The 21,752-nt window shown below is 51.6% G+C and overlaps 1 protein-coding gene across 6 annotated transcripts in view; it reads left to right on the plus strand.

Moving 5' to 3' along the window:
* The window catches only part of ANKZF1 (ankyrin repeat and zinc finger peptidyl tRNA hydrolase 1), a 217,242-nt gene that overhangs the window by 65,818 nt on the left and 129,672 nt on the right, over positions 1 to 21,752 (plus strand). For all 6 annotated transcript variants that reach the window (XM_086954366.1, XM_086954363.1, XM_086954368.1 and 3 more), the window contains exons 5-6: positions 482 to 696; positions 13,393 to 13,508. In XM_086954366.1, the coding sequence (XP_086810492.1) occupies positions 482 to 696; positions 13,393 to 13,508 (331 nt within the window). The remainder of the gene's footprint in view (positions 1 to 481; positions 697 to 13,392; positions 13,509 to 21,752) is intronic.

The raw sequence follows: 21,752 nt of genomic DNA on the forward strand, positions 1-21,752 counted from the left end.
ACATTTATTTTAAAGTGGTACCTTAGATTCTTGCGTGGGTGGGTGGGTTGGTTGGTGAACACGTGTTGAGTGGTGGGAAAGCCTGTATGATCTGTTGCCTTGAGAGGTTAGGGTGTGCCTGAGAAGAGGGGGGACGTGTGGGATGTTCTGCAATGCGTGAAGGCAGGAAGGATGAGACCTGTGTTGGGGATAAGCAAAAGCAAACCATGGAAACCATGTGAACATGCACAGTTAGAGGGACTGTGGCATTGGCAGGGATGTGTAGGTAGATGTACACGTACAGGTGGCACCATGCATGTGTTCAGTGGTCCAGGCGGCCATGCGTGACGATCCGTATGTACAACCATGTATCCTCAGGGATGCGGGTTCGACTTCAGCATGCTTTGTATGGCATGCACAGGTGAATGTTTCATTTTTCGTTATGCGTTTGCTCTGTCCTCATCTCCAACACTTCTGTTTCCCTGGTCTTCTCTCTATGCAGGCGACTTATCCAGCATCTCTGGCTCTGACTCTGATAATTCGTCTGAGGATGAGGAGACTGAAATGTCAGGCAAGAATGAAGTAGAAGTCATTTCAACACAGATGGACCAGACGAAGCAGAAACCGCACCGTCAAGGCCCATCCAACAAGTTGCTGTTCCGAAACGCTGAGGGACAGCTTCTAGCTGTGTATCAATGTGTGTTGGGCCCTGCAAAGGCAAGTCTGTGTGTGAATATTTATTCTTGTGAACAATGCAGGCTTGGTACTATACAATCATTTACTACAAGTCAGTTTCCTTTCTACCTACACTAGGAAGGACACTAACCTACATGTTAAACCTTCCAAACTGTTTATCCAGAAACACTTTACTGTGACTTCATTCCTAACCAAAGCCTGAGATGTAAAACACACCTGTGATTGCTTGTCAAAGAGCAGTCTTTTTCAAACCTCTGTGTGGTTTGCATGAAATCATAAGTTTACAGACGCAATTAAAAGCAATCCTTTGAGATTACTGGCATGTGTATCTTTGTAGTAAATAAAGGGAAAAACAAAGGACACAGCGATCGTGGGCAGACTTGTATTGGTCAAGTGATTAGAAATCTAAACTTGCCCATTCCAGAAATTCTGTGGATCTCTGCAGGTGTTTTATCTGCATCCAGAGAGATATGCCAAACCACCAGGCGTGGTGACCAACCTACCCCACCTAGAGAGGTCATCAAAATGGAGAATCAAAACATAGTATGCTTGAATAATCCAAACTTTGACAGCGATACTGGTGTCCTGATCCTTAAGGAAATCCTACCTTGAGATAGCTAACCCTGTAAAACAACAGCCTGTGATGACGTCCAAACCCTCCCTGGATCGACTGAATCTGCTCTAACATCACTAAGTTAAACCATGACCAACGAGGGATAACCCAAACCTCAATCCAAAAAAAAGACAGCCAGAATCACAACCCTTAATGGCTGCCACCAACAACCTCTTGGTGGATACAATAAACATTTTCTGAGATAAATAATCCAAACACCAATGTAAACAAGCATTTGCAATGTAATAGGTCTTGCATTACTGAATGTTTGAGCTATAAGCGTTTCTTTTTTTTTTTTGTCAAGAAATATCCCGTATATAACAGCAGTAGTATAAGTAATAAAATAAAATCCAAGAAACAATTGCAGTACCACAGGCTGCTCTTTGGTGTCCCTGTGAAGTTCTAAAAGGGCTTCTATGAGGTCTATAAGGAGCTGCGCCCTTAATGAAATTATAAAGAGAAAAATTGCAGCTGAGCATACCTTTCCATTGGTTTTTATTGAAAGTGAGATTTTTGTTGGTTTGCGTTTAAAAAATGTACTATTAAAATAAACGACGGTGGTGCATTGTTTTGGATTATGTACCATAGTTTCTGAATTCAATGAAAATTTGGTGTCGGGAAACCGTGCACAGTTTACGCAAACGACACCTTCCCTAGTTCAGATTTTTATTTCGTTTTCAGAAATGTGTAGCCATTTTTTCATTTCACTCACTAACTGAACAAAACTAGTGACCATTCCGTATAACAAACATTAGGAATGGCAGTATGCCTAGTTTTCATGTGATAACATTTGCAAAACATGTCTTGTTTGCATACATTAGCAGACTGAACACAGACCTATTGGCTTAGCCCATGTCAGTGCATCATGAAGAAACAAGTGCATCATGGAACTCCATGAACATTTTGAAGTCCTATCTGTGTGAGGAACGCTTGTATATCACTCAGAATGTTTTGCTGTTAGTAGCAGTGGGGAGTGTCTTCTCTGCTGAAGAATAAAGGCTGTGTTTAAGCCTATATCGACGGATGCCTGTGAAGCTCGATCTTTTAATCTTACGCTTCTTAACCATCATGCTTTAAAAGGAACACTACTATACAGGCCGCCAGGGGCGAAACACACTTGTTTGACCACTATGGGGAGCTTACTGGAAGTGGGCATGTGCGAGGAGACCTCCACGATATTAGGGGACTTTAATTATCATCTGGAAGATGGCAATGACCCGGAGACAATGGCCTTATTAGACCTGATGGAACGAGCTGAGCTTAAACAACTAGTGGCGGGACCCACCCATGGCGCTGGCCACAGGTCGGATGGTTTATTTTCTAACCATCCATCAGTGGTGTTCAAGGGAACGTGGCCAGTTGCATGGTCTGACCACGCGATAGTAGAATTCTGCATAAGGGTTAGGAAGATCCCCAACACATAGTTCGGCCCCAAAAAAACTAAGATCAATAGAGCCTGGAATAAGTTGGAAGGGAGAGATCTGGAGGAACTCCTAGTGGCATCTAAAGAGAAATTCCCACTAGAGGTGGAGGAAGCGGCGCTAGCATATATGAATTGGCTGGAACAAGCTTGTGGGACTCTAGCGCCAGTTAACCCCTTCCATGCGGCCACGATTTCCCTGGTGTGCTGTAAACAACACGAACAGGGGCGGGCCGTGACAAACCCCAGCCGTCATCAGCACACGAGCACCGTAGTGCATGACGGCTGGGGTTCGTCATCAGCATGGAAGGGGTTAATAGAGGCCGTTCGCAAGGGGAGACCCCATCAGCTCCCTGATTCTCGGAGACTGGCAAAAATAGGGTGAGCTAGAGCGGGATTGGCGGAAAGGCTACAAGGAAGTGGACAAGATGATCCTAAAAAACAGTCTTCTTGAATGTAAGAAGTTGATTATGCAAGCAAAACGAGAGCACCTTACTAATCGTATTAATCAGGCCAGTAACTGTTCAAAAGAACTATTCAGAACTCTCTCCAGTCTTGCTGCTCCTAAAGTGGAAGGGCCACTGCCCAGCCAAGATCTATGCAAGGCCTTGGCCACATTCTTTAGGCTTAAAGTAGAGACTGTTTTTAATGCATTTCTGGGTTTAACGAGGAGGTGTCCTCTAGCACGCAATCAGAATCCTGAAGGGGACGATTATCGGGAAGACACGTTAGAAAAGTTTTCATCTGTAAGCATGGAAGAGATCAAAAAGATGCTTTGCGGATTAAAATCAGGGTCACCATATGACCCTTGTCCGGTAACCGTAGCCAAGTTAGCACCTTTACCTATTGCCGCAGCATTAACAACAATCTTCAACAACATGTTCACAACAGGACAGTTCCCGGCATGTTGGAAAAGGGCATCAATCCTTCCATTGCTGAAAAAACCTAATCTAGATACAATGGATCCCAATAACTATCGTCCCATCTCCAGGCTCCCACTCCCAGCTAAACTTATTGAAAAAATGATGAACCATCAAATCAGTGCGTTTCTGGGGACAACCCGGGCCCTGGACCCCTCCCAACACGGGTCCGAGTGGGTCACAGCACGGAGTCTGCCCTACTAAAGGCAACTGAGGAAATTAAAGGAGTAATGGACCTGGGGGGTAGAGCTGCACTGGTCCTTTTGGACCTTTCCGCAGCCTTCGATACGGTGCACCATGGAATTTTGATGCACCGGTTGAAGGACTGTGGTGTGCAGGAGAAAGCAGGGGATCTCTTGAAGGCGTTTCTGACTAATAGGGAACAGAGTGTGGCAATGGGAGAGTATGTATCTAAACCTTCCACTCTACCATGTGGAGTCCCTCAGGGGTCCTCCCTAAGCCCCACCCTGTTCAATATATATGTCACCTCCCTGGCCCTGATTATTAAGTCCTTCGGCTTTAAGTTGACCTACGCAGACAATACTCAAATCGTGGTATCAGTGCTGCCAGGAAGGGAAAAGGGAGTGGCCTTACAATTCCAGGAATGCATGTTGGCATTGGGGAGGTGGATGGGCGTAAACTGTCTGAAACTGAACACAGCTAAAACCGAGGTCATTGTATTTGGGATAAGTAATGACTTTTGGAGCCCGCAATGGTGGCCAGGAGAGATGGGAGCATCCCCCCTTCCTGTGGCAATGGTGAAGAACTTAGGGGTTCTAATAGATGACCAACTCACATTCAGGCCCCAGGTCAGTGCCCTAACATCCTCCATTTATTTTCTTCTGAAAATGCTGCAGGAGATCCTCCCTTTCCTCCCTGAAAGCAGTAAAAAGACAGTTGTTACGGCCCTGGTCTTACCCCGGCTGGATTACTGTAAAACCTTCTGCTAAATGCCCAACAGGGGCTTCTTAATAAGTTGCAGGTGCTGCAAAATGCAGCAGCCAGACTCCTGACGGGCATTCCGAAGTATGCTTCTGTGTCTTGCGAACTCAAGAATTTACATTGGCTGCCGGTGCGGAAGCGGATTGCTTTTAAGGCCTTGTGTTTGGTCTTTAAGGCTCTCCAAGGCGCCGTTTCGGCCTGTCTGAAAGATCATTTTCAATGGTATAATCCCCCCCGGCAGTTAAGATCATCGAGTTTGCGACTGGTCACTGTGCCCCGCATAAGGAAAGCGTGGTGGGGCGGCAGGAGTTTTGTGCTTGGAGCTTCTAAGGCTTGGAATGCCTTGCCCTTTGCTTTGAGAAACACAACTGATCTTATGACATTCAGGAAGGGTATCAAGACCTCGTTGTTTACACAGTAATTCCCCTCGGTGCATTTCCCTCTGGAGTATTTCATTAGCGCCAGGACAACTCTAGGTAACAGTGCGCTCTATAAATGTCTAAATAAAATAAATAAATAGTCTCTGCCGGCTGCTGCTGCTGAAAACAATTTATCTCGGGGGCGCTAGGTGGCGCCAAACCGAGATGGCCGCACTGCCGTGAGGCTCTCGCCCGATTGAGCACCCTAATCATCCTACAGACCATCCTGACCTGCGAAAACGGCCCGGGGGGCACACCATAATGTCCGCGATCTTCCCCCGCACACAGCGGTTCCACGATTGTCGCGATCGCCCAGCCTGCAGCTGAGATATCCGCCGGCGAATCTGAGGGCGGTCTGCCGTGCTGACTCGTGGTCTGCTGCACGGCCGAGCCAACACACCAGGAAAGGCCGCTGCCTCGAGGCCTCTGCGGAGCCGCACCTGCCGCCGGGAGATTGGAGTGCAGAGGGTCCACAGCCGCCGGCAACTTCAACCCCCGCAGCACTGTACGGTGAGCTTCGCGGGTGGGGGGCCAAATACGTACAAAGACACTTACTGGCGAGCGGACCATCCGGATTGGGATTATTGCCTTTCCAGTCTCCGCCCGCTCCCTGCTGCGACTCTGCGGGTGGGTAGGCTCGTCGGCCAGCGCATGGTCGCGCAACGCCCCCCCGCCTGCTGCTGATGCCTCCCCTCCCCCGCGCTGAGCCTTCAGGACCCTCTGTCTCCCGCGGCTCCACGGCCTCTGCCCCGATCAACCCAGCGGCGCGCAGCGTGCTTGTGGGATCCTTCGGACTGCCGCGCTGGATCGAGGTCTGCTGCCTGGCCGTGACAGCCCACCGGGACAGGTCGCTGCAGTGAGGCCTGCACTGAACTGCTCCTCCCGCCTCGGGAGTGGAGAGCCGAAGGTCCGCAATTACCGGCAACTCAGACTTTGCTGCAAGTTTCCCCTAGCAGTCTGGCAGCGGTGTGCTTCGGATTTGAGGGGAAAATAAACAGACACGCACAAGAACACTGTTTTGTTGGGCAGGCTGAATAACTGTTACTCAGGCCCCGATAGGCACTGTCCCCATACTGCCTGACTGGGACGGCTGCTTGCCTATCCGCCCCTATTCTCTGCTACGTCTCTGCTGGGGGGGGGGGGCTCACAGATCACCCATCAGCCCAAGCTACATTGGAAAACGGCTCACCGCCTGCTGGAGATGCCTGTCCGCCATTTTATCCGCTGAGGCCTGGTCTGCCTACTCCCCTCCTTCGTCCCCCCCGGCTGCACTGACTCCCTGCGGGGCGGACTACCTACCCACCAACCTTTACTCTCCACACAGTGGACTGGGCCTGGGTCAGATTGTGCTGGTTCCGGTGGTGACCGGGCGCTGACGATACCAGGTACGGATATCTCCTAAGCTACTGCGCCCTTTGGACTTAAAACCGGACAACCCCCAACGACCCTCCAGCCCCTGGCCCGTGCTGCCCCACGCTCTGGCTACTGCGTTCCCTCCAGCGCCCCTGCAGCCGAAAGGAGTTATGGGCCGCAGCGACGCCAGGCAGTCAAAGATCCCCTTCGAGACCAAGAAAACGCCCAAATCAACGGCTGGTGCGGAGCGGAGTCCCCCATCACCGGAACTGGAAAACCCTCCTATTAGGCATGAAGCAAAGCCTCACGTCCCTCGACTCCAAAATGGACGCCATCAACTCTCGCATTGATAGCGTAGTCGCCAAGCTAGAGCGTCACGACACGCGTATCCAGGAGGCTGAGGATAGAATCTCTTCACTGGAAGACGGTGCCACCTCCAGCTCCAGGCAGGCAACTCAGATGGACAGACTCCTCAAAATAATCGCCGATAAAAATGAGGATTTGGAGGCGAGGTCCCGCCGCAACAACGTCCGCGTCGTGGGCCTTGCAGAATCCACAAACACGGGGAAGATGGAGGTCTTCGTGGAAAACCTGGTTGTCGAACTGTTTGGTAAGGAGGCCTTCTCCCCCCATCTCATCGTCGAGCGCGCGCACAGGTCTCTCGCCGCGCGGCCACCCCCGGGAGCCCAGCCGAGACCGATTATTGCTCGTTTCCTCAATTACAGAGATCGTGACGCTGTGCTGCGATGTGCCAGAGAACAGGGCCCAGTAAAATATGGCAATACTACCCTGTCTTTCTTCCCTGACTTTACACCGTCGGTCCAAGACGCCAGACGTAAATTTGCCGGAGTCAAAAAGAAACTTCAAACTCTGGGGATCCCTTATGCCATGCTTTACCCCGCCAAACTAAAAGTGTCTCTTCACGGCAAACAACACCTTTTTCAAAACCCTCAGCAAGTGGAGGATTTTTTGAAGCAGCAGAGGAAGGAACAATCCCAAGAAGATGCGGAAAGACTACGCTCCAGATCGCAATCTCCATTATCCCAACAAGACTGACTCGATCCACGGATGTGTACACCACAGTTACTGCCTTCGCTTACTCCTTGACCTTCTTAGCCGGAGGCCACAATGGGTCGATTGCTGCCTTCGGGCTCCTGAACTACTTCCTACATTGCATCTTGGACTACCATGCCCCTCTTGCAACTAGGGGTTTGCTGTGGGAGACCCACCTGCTACTTTCCCCGGTGAGGTACCGGCTCTATTGCTTATACATGTTGGTCTGATATATACACATGTGCTCGATCACCCACCTCCATCCCGCACCTTTGGGCGGGTGAAAGTAGGGAGGTGGGAGGCAGGTCTGGTACCCCTAGGTTGAACCCCCAATGGGTGATCCCCTGCGAGCCTCTCCCCTTCTTAGGGTGGGAGGTGGTACGTTTATGCTCTTAGTTTTGATGTTATTGGTATGTTGTGGGGGGGTGGGGTGGGGTGGGATGCTCTTTCTCGGCTGGTTGGGGATGCCGTAGTGGGGGGGGAGGGTGGGGGCGCCACGCCGGGATATTTGTAGATCCTGCCACCTGCTGTGTACCAGAACTTTTGTACATGACAGGCCGCACTGACTCTCGGCGTGAGGGGTTTCTTTGTTTGGGATTGGTTATGACTTACCGATGCACTGATGCTAGAGATGTTGCACTGTCCCTTAGGCTGGGGAGGGTAGATAGGACGAGTTTACGAACCGCTCTGGTCTGTGATCGTAATTCTGACTGTTTGATCATGATTGTTGCATATACCGGCCATGTTTTCTTATTGTGGGTTGGATGGAGGACGTGAATGCTAGACTCCCTGTACTTAACTGTCAGCTGGTATCGTGGAATGTTAGAGGGTTGAACGATCCGAGAAAGAAAAGGCAGATACTAGGCTACCTGGACAGACACGGAATCTCTGTTGCCATGTTACAGGAAACACACCTCCTTCCTAGGGGGCTCCCCCTCTTCGCTTCAAGATGGGCTTCCTGCAGGGTGTTTGCTTCCTATTCCAACTATTCCAGAGGCGTATCTATACTTGTGAAGAAAGGACTGGGATTTACTCCAGAAGGCACGGATGTAGATTCTGGCGGGAGGTACTGCATGGTCTGGGGTACACTATACACTCACCGCATACTCTTCGCCTGCTACTATGGCCCCAATGTCGATGACCCAAACACACTTCTCACTATGTGGGGTAAGATCCAGGCGTTAGGCATTGCTCACGTAGTGTTGGGGGGGGACTTTAACACCGCTCTACAACCGGGGTTGGATAGGTCGCACCCACAACCATTGCATTACACCCATACCCAGCGCACCCTACAGGGTATAGTGGACGACCATCAGTTATTAGATGCATGGCGGCACCTACACCCCTCCCTGAAACATGGCACACACTTCTCAGCAGTACACTCCACTTGGGCCAGGTTGGACTACATTTTCCTGACTACCGGCATGGCTCCCTGGATTGTTCAGTCCCTACACCTGGCGCGCACTCTATCTGACCATTCTCCGGTCCTCCTTTCGCTGCGCATCCCCCTTGAAATCTCCCCGTACTTATCCTGGCGATTGAACCCTGCACACCTCACTGACACTGCTTTCAAGGCGGACTTAGAGCAGGACATTACGGATTTCTTTGCTCGCAATATTGACTCCGTCTCTAGCATGGCCACGGTCTGGGAAGCATTTAAAGTCACGGTCCGGGGGTGGTGCATATCAAAGGGTGGTGGTGTCCTCAAAGCCCTTAGAGGCTCATTACGACGGCTTGAAACTGAGATCAGGACCTTGGAGCAGGAGGTGGCTCAGGGTAGACAGGGTTATTCAGCTAGGGCGAGACTTAGAGACAAAATTGATGAATACACCGTCGAAGCTGAGAGGGAATGCAAATTTCTGGGGAAGCCATACACTGCGCGCATATACGGTGAGGGTGACCGGCCGGGCAGAGCGCTCGCTTCGGCTGTGCGGCCACGTAGGCACCATTTTATTTTATTTTTTATTTTATGTAGTTTGTAGAGCGCGCAGCTACCCCCGAAGGGGTGTCCCGGCGCCATAACTATGTTACCACCTTGATGGACGATGATGACGTTCCGCATAGGGATCTCCCCAGCCAACTCGGTGTCCTCACCAACCACTACAAAACACTGTACTCCTCCCACCGACGAGAGGAACTTGACCTGGGTTCCTACCTCGCGGACACAGCTATAGCCTGGCTGGGCCCGACCCAACAAAAATTTCTCCACCATGTGCTAGAATTGGACGAGATTAAGGACGCCATTATGGGTATGAAATCGGGCAAAGCCCCTGGCTCGGACGGCCTACCTATAGACTTTTATAAGACCTACATTCACGTTTTAGCTCCTATTCTGCAACGAGTCTATTACACTGCCCTCGAGGAAGGCACATTGCCATTTAGCATGAGAGAAGCCCTCATCACCTCCCTACTGAAACCTGGCAAGCCCCCTGAGCGTTGCGATTCGTATAGACCCCTCTCTCTTCTAAATACGGATGTTAAAATATTAGCTAAGGTTTTGGCTTCTCGCCTCAATCTCCTTATGGAACGACTGGTCCTCCCGGACCAGGCCGGCTTCGTCCCGAATCGGGCTACCTCTCATAATTTACGCACTCTGCAGGCAATCTTGCAGGACATCACTCCCAGGTGTGAGGCCGCGGTAGTTTTCCTTGATGCTACCAAAGCTTTTCACTCCCTGGAATGGGATTACCTGTTTTCATTGCTGGAACGCATGGGAACACCCTACAGTTTTATAAACTGGATTAAACTTCTTTATAATAAGCCACATGCTGCGGTCCTGCTGAATGGGTCTAGGTCCGACAACTTTGAGATACAAAGGGGTACCCGGCAAGGCTGCCCTCTATCCCCGGTCCTCTTTGCAATTGCGATTGAACCCCTCGCCGCCAAACTCCGACAACACCACAACCAGCACTCTTTGAACTACCCTGAAAGGCAAATACTCGTCTCGCTATATGCGGACGACATGACCTTATATGTCCATAAGCCGGAGGAAAATCTGAACCCTCTCCTGCGAGAGGTCACTAAATTCGGTGCTATTGCAGGGGTGCAAATCAACTGGTCAAAATCAGCCTTATTTCCCCTTACGGATAAAACTAAGCAGTTCCCTCTCGAATACCCACTGTTGTGGGAGGGGGATGAGGTTAAATACCTGGGCATTACCATCACCAGAAACCGGGAGACCCTTATCAGGGCAAACTATGGCACGGTCCTGGACAAACTAACGGATACTATCACTAAGTGGATTCATCTCCCACTCTCCATGGCGGGTCGTATCTCCTTGATCAAAATGGTCGTGCTCCCTAAACTATTGTATCTGTTCACGAACATCCCTTACAGCCCTGGATCACATTTTTTCCGCTCCCTGGATTCCCAGCTGTCCCGGCTGATTTGGGGTGGCAAACAGGCCAGATTGGGGCTAACGACGCTGATGCTGCCCTACCACCAAGGCGGGTTCGATGTCCCTAACTTCCGCCTCTACTTTGACTGTGCACAGGCCCACTTCGCGACTTACTGGCTCCAACCTCCGCCCTTCATGGCACACCTCGCCGTGGAAGACGGTTATATGAGGCCTGCTAGGCCATCGGGATACCTTTACACGGAATCCCGAGTGACTGATCGAGATCCCTCCACTGTTGACTGTACGGTACAAGCCTGGCACAGGATCGCGACTCGGGTGGACGTTGCCCTTCTCTACTCCCCACTCATGATCCTCGCGCACGACCCCAGACTGAGTATCTCCTGCGAGGAACTCGGCCGCAAAATGCTTACTAGACTGTCACTTCATACGTGGGGGGACCTGTACGTGAACGGGAAATTTCGCTCATCTGCCCAACTCTTTGGAGATCAAGTCCCCTCAACCATGGACACATTTCTCTACACACGATTGCGGCACAGCGTTAAGGCAGTCACTCCCGATTTCCCGAACGAGCCGGAAATCATGGCGCCCTTACATGCGCTACTCCAGGCTAAAGCCCCGAAACACGTTGTCTCCATGCTATATAAGTATGCGTACTCGGCCGCAACACCTCCTCCCCTTCGAGTGCGCTCGGACTGGGATGGGGACCTGGATGCCCCACTCACTGATGACCAGTGGGAATTGAGCTGCTCCCATACTAACTCAGTGACTGGTAATGCCCGCCTCAGGCTACTGCATTTTAAGTTTCTGCATCGCCTTTACCACACTCCTGCCAAACTACACCGTTTTGGCCTGCGGGATAATGATAGTTGCCTTCGCTGCAACCGCCCAGGTGCCCACTTCATGCATCTAGCGTGGACTTGCTGCTCAGTCGCTTCCTACTGGGTGGAAGTGTTTAAAGCCATGTCGGACATAATGGAGATTGCAATCTCACCATGCCCGAGAATTGCCTTGCTGGGACTCTCCCCCCCTGGGCTCAGGACCAATCGGAAACTGTTTGCATTGGGATTCCTCTTAGCAAAACGACAGGTTGCCTGTAAGTGGGGGCGGGGTCGCGCTCCCAAGTTTAAGGCTTGGTTAACCTCTATGTCCACCTGGCAGGACCAATTGCATAATTATGCAGATCTTTTACCACACAAGTCGCGTCCTAAAGATCTCTGGGGCCCGTTCGCTGCATACTTACTCAGACACCAGCCCATAGATGATCCGGACTCGACCCCACGCGCGTCTTCTGACCACGGAACAGCTGCTGCCACACCACAAGCACAACCTGACTCCGAGTCGTGACCCCATGCTCGCCCAGCCCTCATCTCTGAGCACTCACTCCCTCTCTTCCGCACCCAACGCATTAGCTGCACTCTTGCACCGGCGGTTGATCCTTTGCATGGCTACCTTATACAACATAGGATAGTTACACTTTGTTACACCAGCACTGACCCTACTCGGCGAAATCCATTGATTCCCTTATATCACCCCCCCGCTCGTCTACCTCTACCCGCTAGCCAGTTGGCCGATATGTGACACTTCACATTTGCCATCTTCACTGACCAGATCGCAGACCACACTATACTCTTCCCCCTCCATCATCTTCATATCTTCATCCAGCGACAGTGGGCCCACACCTACATTATATTGAATACACGCAAGGCATGCAACACAGGGGCACTCTGCGCTGACTTTTCCTCTTTTCCATATACTTCGTATGGTGGGACTACTGAAGGTTGGGAAGTCTACTCTGATCCCTAATTTGTTTTTTAAAGTTTAAAGTTTACCGTAAAATGAGACCTCACAGGTTCACTGTTTACTCTCTCTATGTTCATGGAATAGCATATACCGCATTCCCTACCAGCTTATGATTCACCACTACGCGGCCGGCCCTGATGGGTTGTAGGCGGCATGCTGTGTCACCTAGGATCCCCTCCGTTAGGGTGTTGCTGCTTGGATATGATACTCACTGATAGCGCTGCCGGCCTGTTTTGCATCAGGTTGTAGGCACACAAGCTGTGTAATTCTCCTGTGATCACAATAAAGGTCTTACCAAAAAAAAAACAAAAAAAAAACAATTTATCTCATGCATTGAAATGGAGGCGCTCCTCAGGAGGCGGAGCAGTAAAGTCAAAAGGACGACTGTCTATGAGACAGAAACACTGGTTGGCTGATCCAGCGTGACTGACCCCGCCTCAGAGTAGCGGCTAAAGTGGGGTGGGTGGGGAGAGGCCAACCTAAAGCACCCTTTCCTTCTGTTGTTTGCATGTGGTCTGGTACACAGAAAAAGCTGTCAAACAGGGACTAAAATGATTAAATAATTGGGCAATTTTTTTTCTCATTTAATGTCTTTAGAAATGCTCACAAAAGGACGAACTTAGCACAACAATGCCATTGTTGGTGCCGTTTTATTTAGAAAGCACAACACACTTTATTATGCAACACATTTGTGCCATTGGAAGTCCTGTTTGACGGTTGTCTGACATTACAAGACTTTAGTTGGACATTACACTGTCACGTACACGTGTCCATGAGCGCACAGCCCTTTGGGACTCTTCTGATGTACATCCTAATGCTGTGCTCTTATGGGTTTGCAGGATCGCACGATGGATGCCAGTGAGTTGGCGCAGGCCCTGAAGGTCCTACAAGCGAAGCCGTGTTGGGTGGTCCTCATGGCTGGTGGCGGGCACTTTGCAGGTGCTGTCTTCAGAGGGTAAGTAGACGAGAGATGCTGCCTTGTTGTAGTTGAGTTGCTTCAGCTCATTTGGGCAGATTATGAAATGTTTGCATTTTTATGAGTCTTGTAGACTCTGGGATTCACCAATGTACAAAGCTGACTAGTGCATGTGGGAGGAAGGGGCGGTCCCTGTGGGGACCGTGCTGCTCAGTCCACTTCTTTACCAGTTTGAAGGTGCTGGTCATTTGACCGACCTCTACATGCGTTTAGATGTATAGATGTTTTCTAGTGCGCATCCCTCCTGTTGACCATGAGGGCTCATCCACCATGGACTGGCGGCCCCCCAGGATTGCGAAGGACTCCTGCAGTCAGCTTCCACCTGTGTGTAGCATCACTTGCACCTGATGAGTGCTTCCAGCTGGTGGGTGCGCAGCTAAGCGTTCGAGGCATGTGGGCTGCTGAATTCATATCTGTGCATAGATCGCCGCCTAGTGTTGGGTCCGGATGATTGCACATTGTTGTCCTGGAAGAGTCTTCGAAGTATCACGAGATAGGTGGCTCCTCCCCTGGACTACAGTGCGCATGGGCATCGCCTCCATCCCCAGATAGTTTTTTTCCGCCATTGGGTTCGGATGTGCTTTCGGTTCCGTCTGTCGGAATCGATAATAGTTTAACTTTCCTAACTTGAGACCAAAAGGTCTTTAGGCTTGGCGTCGGTATCGTTTTTCGTTCGGGTTTGACTATTCTTCAGCTCCGAACTCTTACTGCCCTTCCGCGTGCTGTCGGCGCGGACGGGCCTACACGACGCTCCAGACATGGAACGAACTCCGTTCAAAAGGTGCCCGGTGTGCACCTCCAAGTATTCACACCTCGACGTGCACCCAGTGTGCAACAAATGTCTGTCGCCGGACCATGACGAGGACAGGTGTATGGCCTGTTCAAAGTTCCGGTGTAAGAAGACTTTCAAGCTTCGTCGGGCCGCTAGACTCCAGGCCCAGTTATCAGCGCCCCCGCCAGACAACATCTTCGGAGAAGACGTTGGAGACGACAATGTCTTTCAAGTTTCGGACTCTAGCCCGGCGTCGGAGGAAGAAAACTACGACGCGGGAGACGAGGAGTTTGATGAAGTCGTCGGTGAGGTAGGGGACGACGATGGGGCCATTGCTACCGTGGAGGATAGCTCGGAGGAGGAGCATCCTCAGACTGACTCAGGGGTCAACCCCCATTACACGGCCCAGGTCGAGGGATCGCCTTCGGGCCTTACCCAAGACCCTGTTTACCGTCCCACGGCCTCGCCTCCGGGCCCGGCCACGAACATTTCTGATGTGCCACTCCCGTTGAAGAAAACGAAAGTGAAGCCATCGGGGTCTACACCAACGGTTTCGAAACCGAAAGTGAAAGTCGCTCTGGTGGGACAGAAGGCTCCAGAGGCCTCGAAGTCAAAGAAATTCAAAATGGCCGACAGCAAGAGCCACGCCAAGATGGCCGACCCGAAGACCCCGGTGTCGAAGCCGAAGGCGAAAACGACCGACGCGGCCGTGTCGGCGCCGAAGGGGGTCGAGGTCGATGACCCGAAAAAGGCTCAGAAGAAGCGTCGGGACGACGCCGAAGATCTGGCTGCGCCGACTCCGGCCGTCAAGGCCAAAGATGGTGATGTGTCGGCTCCGAAGACCGTGCCTTTCACCGACCCGACTCCGGACTCGGGAAAATCGCTCGAGCCGGTCCAGCCCTCTCCGGCCTTAGCCAGAAAGGTCGTCGAGTCCCTGCAGAGGATTCGGACGGACGCTGAGGCTCCCGAACCTAAGGATGTGGCGCCGAAGCCTACACCAAAGCCGGCAAAGGCGCAGACGCCTATCCGCTACACGCTGCCGCCGAAGACGACGCCGAAGGCTTTCGCTCCGAAGCATGGGGCCGGGGTGCCTTTGAAGGTGGTTTCAACGCCCAAGGCGTCCTTGGTGATGCCGAAGCATCGACTCCAGCCGCTCGCAGATGAGGAGCGTCGGGAGGTTATCATCGACGCCAACACCGGGAAGCTCTCCCTCCTCAAACGGAAGATCACCACGTGTGAGAAGTTGGCCTGGTATATAATGCTCACCAATTCTTAGTGATCACTTTGTACCATGCCAAGCAACCCTTATGATGATGGTTGTAATTCAACCTTGTAGACCAGTTATCCTAGTGGTAACGTGGACAAAGCAGTCTTAGGCTAAACTCTGAAAGGCATGTGAAGCCAGCTGTTATACCATACACAACCCCCTTGAATACCAAATGAAAGGGACACCACACAGATATATATTGAAAATATATATTGATTTATTAACTATAAAATCCCCTGGACTCTTTATGAGCACAGAAGCACAAGCGTTAAATCACAAGACAGTTTAAAATACACAAAAGTTGCACAATATGGATGAGCCCTAGGGGCCACCTAAACCATATACTAAGAAAGTGGTATTAGAGATACCAATAGGAAAGGGAACAGGCCTAGGGCCTTGGGAATCGCTGGAGCTATTCGAGACTAGCAATGATTAAGTCGGGAAAGGCCCACGGGACTCGGGTGCAGTGTTCAAAGTGCACGCACTTTCCAATGTAAAGTCTATGGTGCATAAAAGTTACACAAAGTTAGTTTGAGGGCACTTCCGCTGAACCTAGAGGAACAAAACTTAAGACACAGACCCTAGAGGTGTGTACCAGTGTAGGGACACCGGCGTTGCAATGTTACCTCACCCACAGGAAGTGGGTGCACAGGGTCGAAGTGGCGTCGGGTTTTGACACGCAGGTTCTTGGCGCTTGAAGCTGAAGATGCTGCAGGCGATGTGAAGGAGAAGTGTCCGGTGGATCCAAGGGTGGATCTGAAGTGGTGAAGACCTGAAAGCAGAGGGGACAATGTTCAAAGTCACTGACCAGTGACCACCGTGGAACCAGATTGGAACCAAGCAAAGTCGGGTGCAAACAGGTGATGAGGTGTTGCTTCTCTCTGCAGCCACGTAGACACGAAGAGGTCAAGGACGTCCAGGAGTCGATCACGCGCTGTCCCTCGAAGGCTCTAGCTGATGGCGGTGTCGGCAACTCGATTGAAGCAAACAAGCCTTGGCTAATGCAAGCCACGGGGAAAGTGAAAAAGGCTTATTACTCGGACCAGCAAGGTCAGAGCGGGTACTCCTTTCTACAGGAGTGAGGGCAGGTCTGGAGCAACCAGACCCACAGTGTAAATCGTAGGTTTCGTTGCCAAGATGGCCGCTGATCACGTGACAAGCGGCCGGGATGGCGAGTCAAGTGGCACAAAGCAAAAGGGCCCCACGCAGATCGTGGAGATGCTGGAGGGCTGATATTTGGTGCAAATGCTGCTCGGTTGTAGGGCTTCTTAAACCCCAAAGCACAGAGTCGAGGGTGCCTCGGGTGCTGCGCAGTCAGCGTCTCGGGGGTCTTTCAAGATGTCCGCTCCCACGTCTCTCGGTGCCTCCACGGGTCCCTTCTTTGCAGGGACTGTGGATCGGGCTGGGAGAAGTCTGGGAAGCTGGGTCTTGTCAGGCTCTGCACTCGGGCTCCGGCGGGAGGCGGCGGCAAAGCAGACGTCGAGGTGCTGGGTGATGCCTGTGTTCACAGGGTGGCCCCTCCTAGGCCACAAGGGAGATTCTCTTCAGTCTTCTGAGCAGCAAAATGTCGAAGTCCAGTCTTCTTCTTTGTTTAAAGTTGATTCAGGATGATCTGAGTTGCATTGACACTGCTCCCACTCTTATTCCAATCTGAGGGGTGGATCTCCTGCTAGGTCCCTCCCCTATGGGTGGGACCAGGAAGGGGGGGTAGTTACACCCCCTTTCCTTTGTCCAGCTCCTCGCCAGGACTGGGGCTGGAAAGCCCCAGAACCGGTTTGGGCTGGCTTATGCACAGGGACACCTTGTGTGCCCCAGGCATGTCTCAATCTATTCAGCCCTGTCCTACCCAATACACAAAACCCTGTCTGGGGTGGTGCTCGCACCTCCCCAGGCAGGAAACCCTTTGTCCAGGCCCTCCTCGCTGGAAGGACTCCCAGCAGCAGGAGGTCAGACATGTGTCTGTGGTGGCAGCATCCATTTTGTGATGCTGACTCTCTGGTTAACTTTAACCGGGGTTAAGGCTACACACATGTCTTGTCCCTCTAGAAGGGTGGAATGCTATCCCCGTCGACAGAACTGTCTAGGGGATAGTATTCCAATTCGTATGACACCTTACTCGACATGTTTTGATAAAGCCAAACCAAAGATAGCATATAACCGCGAGGATTATAATGCACTTAAGAGTATATGGTATGGCAATATCCCAGAACAGCTTAGGGAGTGGTTCCCGACAGCTGCAGACAGGCTCAGCTCACGCTAGAGCACCCTCTCACATATTTCCAAGCACTCTGCCTCCAGGATTGATGAGGCCTTCCATAGGAGTGGCTGATAGGAACATATGTGTCCAGTTTAGGGTTAGGCACAGACATACTGTACCTAAGTAAGAGGTGATTACACCAACTTACCCCAGCTGAGTGATCAGCCAGTTGTGTCAAATATGGAGGCCAGGCCAGGGGTGGCATAATACATGCTGCAGCCCCTGGTAGGCCTTGGATACACCTATGCCCTGGGTACCTATGGTACACTGTTACAGGGGCCTATAAGGTGAACCAATTCCAATTGTGTTATGCACCTAAGGTACATGGAGTCCATTTTAAGGAGAGAGCAATCAGCCTGGGGCCCTGAATAGCAGGATCCCAGGCCAACTAAGTCAAAAACCAGCTAAACACCAGGCAAAAAGTTTGGGGGTAACCATAGTCAGATATCCACCTTCCTACACCACGGAGCCGGTGTTGGAGCATTATCGTATTCCACTCAAAAACAAGAAGGACTCTGCGGGTACTTCTGCCCCTATAGAGCCTGCATCTCCACATAATTTAGAACTTTCACCAACGCATTCCAACGCTGGAGAAGGTGACGGAGATGAAGAGGACGAGTACAATTATCCAGCATACTCGGATCCAGAGGAGGTACATGAACCTTGGTCCGCCGAAGGCGACCCTGAGGACCCTCAGTCGGGTCATGAACCGCAGCTCTTTGCTGCAAAGACTTCTCCCACAGAGGACTCTGCAGCCTTCAACGCTCTGATTGAGAGAGCTGCAGCTAATCATGATGTAGACCTACATTCAGATCCTGTGGATGTCGATTTTTTGTTTGACACTTTCTCAGTGGCTGAAAAGTCGGTCAAGACAATGCCTATGCTAAAGGGAGTGCTGAAGCATGCGCCAGAGGTATTCAAGGAGCCCACTCGGGCGCGAGTCATCAATCCTCGAATTGATAAAAAATACAAGGCAGCGCCCTCGGATCCAACGTACATCAGGGGACATTTGCCACTGGATTCTTTGGTGGTATCCAACGCACGTAAGCGGGCGAACTCGCAGACAACGGGTGACGCTCCTCCCCCAGACAAAGAGTCAAAAATATTTGAAGCCTCAGGGAAAAGAATTGCTGCGCAGGAAGCTAATATTTGGCGCATTTCGAACACACAGGCCCTACTTGCAGGCTACGATAGGGCGCATTATGACACCCTAGAAACACTTCTGCAGCACTTGCCTGATCAGTACAAGGAGGCAGGTGAAATGTTGATTCAGGAGGGGAAGTTGATTACCAACGCTTCCATCAAATGTGCGCTGGACGTGGCTGATACCGCCTCCAGGGCAATCAACACTAGCGTGTTGCTGAGAAGACATGCATGGCTTAGGATATCAGGATTCAAACCAGATATACAGACAACGATCCTGAACCAAACGGTTAATCCTGACCACCTGTTTGGCCCCGAGGTGGATGCGACACTTGAAAAGATGAAAAAAGACACGGACACTGCCAAGTCTATGGGGGCCCTCCAGTCTCAGCAGTTTCGGGGTGGTTCCTTTCGACGCTCCAATAACAGAGGCACCTCAAGGGGTCAGGCGTCGCAATCCACACAGTATTACAAAAGCAACACCCAGACCTCATACACCAACAAGGGTAGAGGGGGCTACAGGGGCAACAACGTCAAGGGCAGGGGACGTGGAAACAACAGCTCCAGGTCCTCCACCGCCAACAAACAGTGACGCCTTGTCACTGCCCCCCGACCACACAAAACCGGTCGGGGGGAGACTCCAGCAGTTCCTGCCCACGTGGAAATCCATCACCACGGACAGGTGGGTCAAGTCTCTTATCCAGTACGGTTACTGTCTGGAACTTACTTCCACTCCACCAAACATACCTCCAAGAAGCCGTCCTATGTCCGGCGAGCACTTGCGCTTGTTGCAGCAGGAGGTTCAAGTCATGCTGCAAAAAGGGGCAATAGAGCTCGTCCCACTGCAAGAAAGGGGGACAGGGGTTTACTCTCTGTACTTTCTAATCCCCAAAAAGGACGGATCCCTACGGCCCATCCTGGACCTCAGGACCCTCAACTGGTACATTCTATTGGAGCACTTCCATATGCTCTCCTTGCAGCAGGTCCTTCCCCTGCTTCGACAGGGGGACTTCCTGGCTACGCTAGATCTGAAGGATGCATACTTTCATATACCCCTGCATCCCTCCCACAGGAAGTACCTCAGATTCACAAATCAAGGCGAGCACTACCAGTTCAGGGTCCTGCCTTTCGGGGTCACCACAGCGCTAAGAGTCTTTACAAAGTGCCTGGCGACTGTGGCGGCGCATCTGCGACGCCAGAACGTCCACGTCTATCCCTATCTCGACGACTGGCTCATTCAGGCAAAGACAGAACAGCAGTGTGCGGACCATGTGTCCCGCACAATTCACCTCCTGCACGATCTGGGATTCTCGCTGAACTATCCGAAATCCCATCTCCAACCCGCCCATATACGGCAGTACCTGGGCGCGACAATAGACACTCTGGCAGCCACTGCGCAGCCAAATTCAGTGAGAATCGCCAGTATCCAAACGCTGATCCAACGATTCAGACCTCAGCACTCGCTTCCAGCGAAGGTGTTCATGCAGTTGATAGGCATGATGGCCTCCTGCATCTCCATCGTCCCGCACGCGAGACTACATATGCGTCCGCTTCAGGAGTGCCTGGCACGTCAGTGGACTCAGGCTCATGGGCAACTGACAGACCTAGTGTTGGTGAGCGGTCGGGCGTACAACTCTCTGCATTGGTGGAATCCACAAAACCTTTGCAAGGGCCGACCGTTCCAGGAGCCTGTGCCACAGATTATCCTGACAACGGACGCTTCTCTCCAGGGATGGGGAGCGCATGTACTCCACTACACAGTGCAGGGTCTATGGACACTACAGCAAAGGAAGATGCACATCAACGTTTTGGAACTGATGGCAATCTTCATGGCCTTGAAGGCATTCAAAGTACATCTGTGCAACAAGGTCGTGTTGATCCGGACGGACAACATGACGGCCATGTACTACATTCAGAAGCAGGGGGGCACCCACTCTCCGCAGCTGTCTCATCTGGCTCAGAGCATGTGGAAGTGGGCCATTCAGAGGAACATCTTCCTCATGGCGGAGCATCTCCCGGGCAAGGACAATCAGATGGCGGACCTGCTCAGCAGGCACAGCCACCAAATGCACGAGTGGGAGATACATCCATCAGTACTCCAACCGTACTTCCAAAGGTGGGGTCATCCAGAGATAGACCTGTTCGCCACAAAGGAGAACGCAAAATGCCGAAGCTTCGCCGCCAGGTTCCCACACCCGCAATCGCAGGGCAATGCGATGTGGATGAACTGGTCAGGCAGATTTGCGTACGCTTTTCCCCCAGCACCTCTGATACCGCTGGTGGCACGCAAACTCAGGCAGCACTCGATGACTCTCATCCTGGTTGCTCCAACGTGGGCTCGCCAACCATGGTACACCACGTTTCTGGAACTCTCCGTGGTGCCGCATCAGAGGCTTCATCTCACTCCCAGCCTTCTGACGCAGAGCCATGGCGACATTCAGCACCCAGATCCGCAACAGCTCAACCTGGCGATCTGGCTCCTGAAGTCCTAGAGTTTGGCTACCTCAATCTTCCTCCCGATTGCATGGACATCATTCGGGAGGCAAGGAAGCCCACTACTAGAGCTTGTTATGCGGCTAAATGGAAGAGGTTTGTCATTTACTGTGTAAACCACGGTATTGACCCGCTAGATGCTTCCATTAAAAACATCATTTGTTACCTGTTCCACCTGTATCAATGCAATTTGGCGTACTCTTCCATCCGCATTCACCTGTCTGCTATGGCAGCATACCTCCAGAATAGGCGACACCTGTCACTTTTTAAGGTCCCTGCTATCAAGGCTTT

The sequence above is a fragment of the Lissotriton vulgaris genome, chromosome 2_1 (assembly GCF_964263255.1).
Source record: "Lissotriton vulgaris chromosome 2_1, aLisVul1.2, whole genome shotgun sequence".
Lineage (NCBI taxonomy): Eukaryota > Metazoa > Chordata > Amphibia > Caudata > Salamandridae > Lissotriton > Lissotriton vulgaris.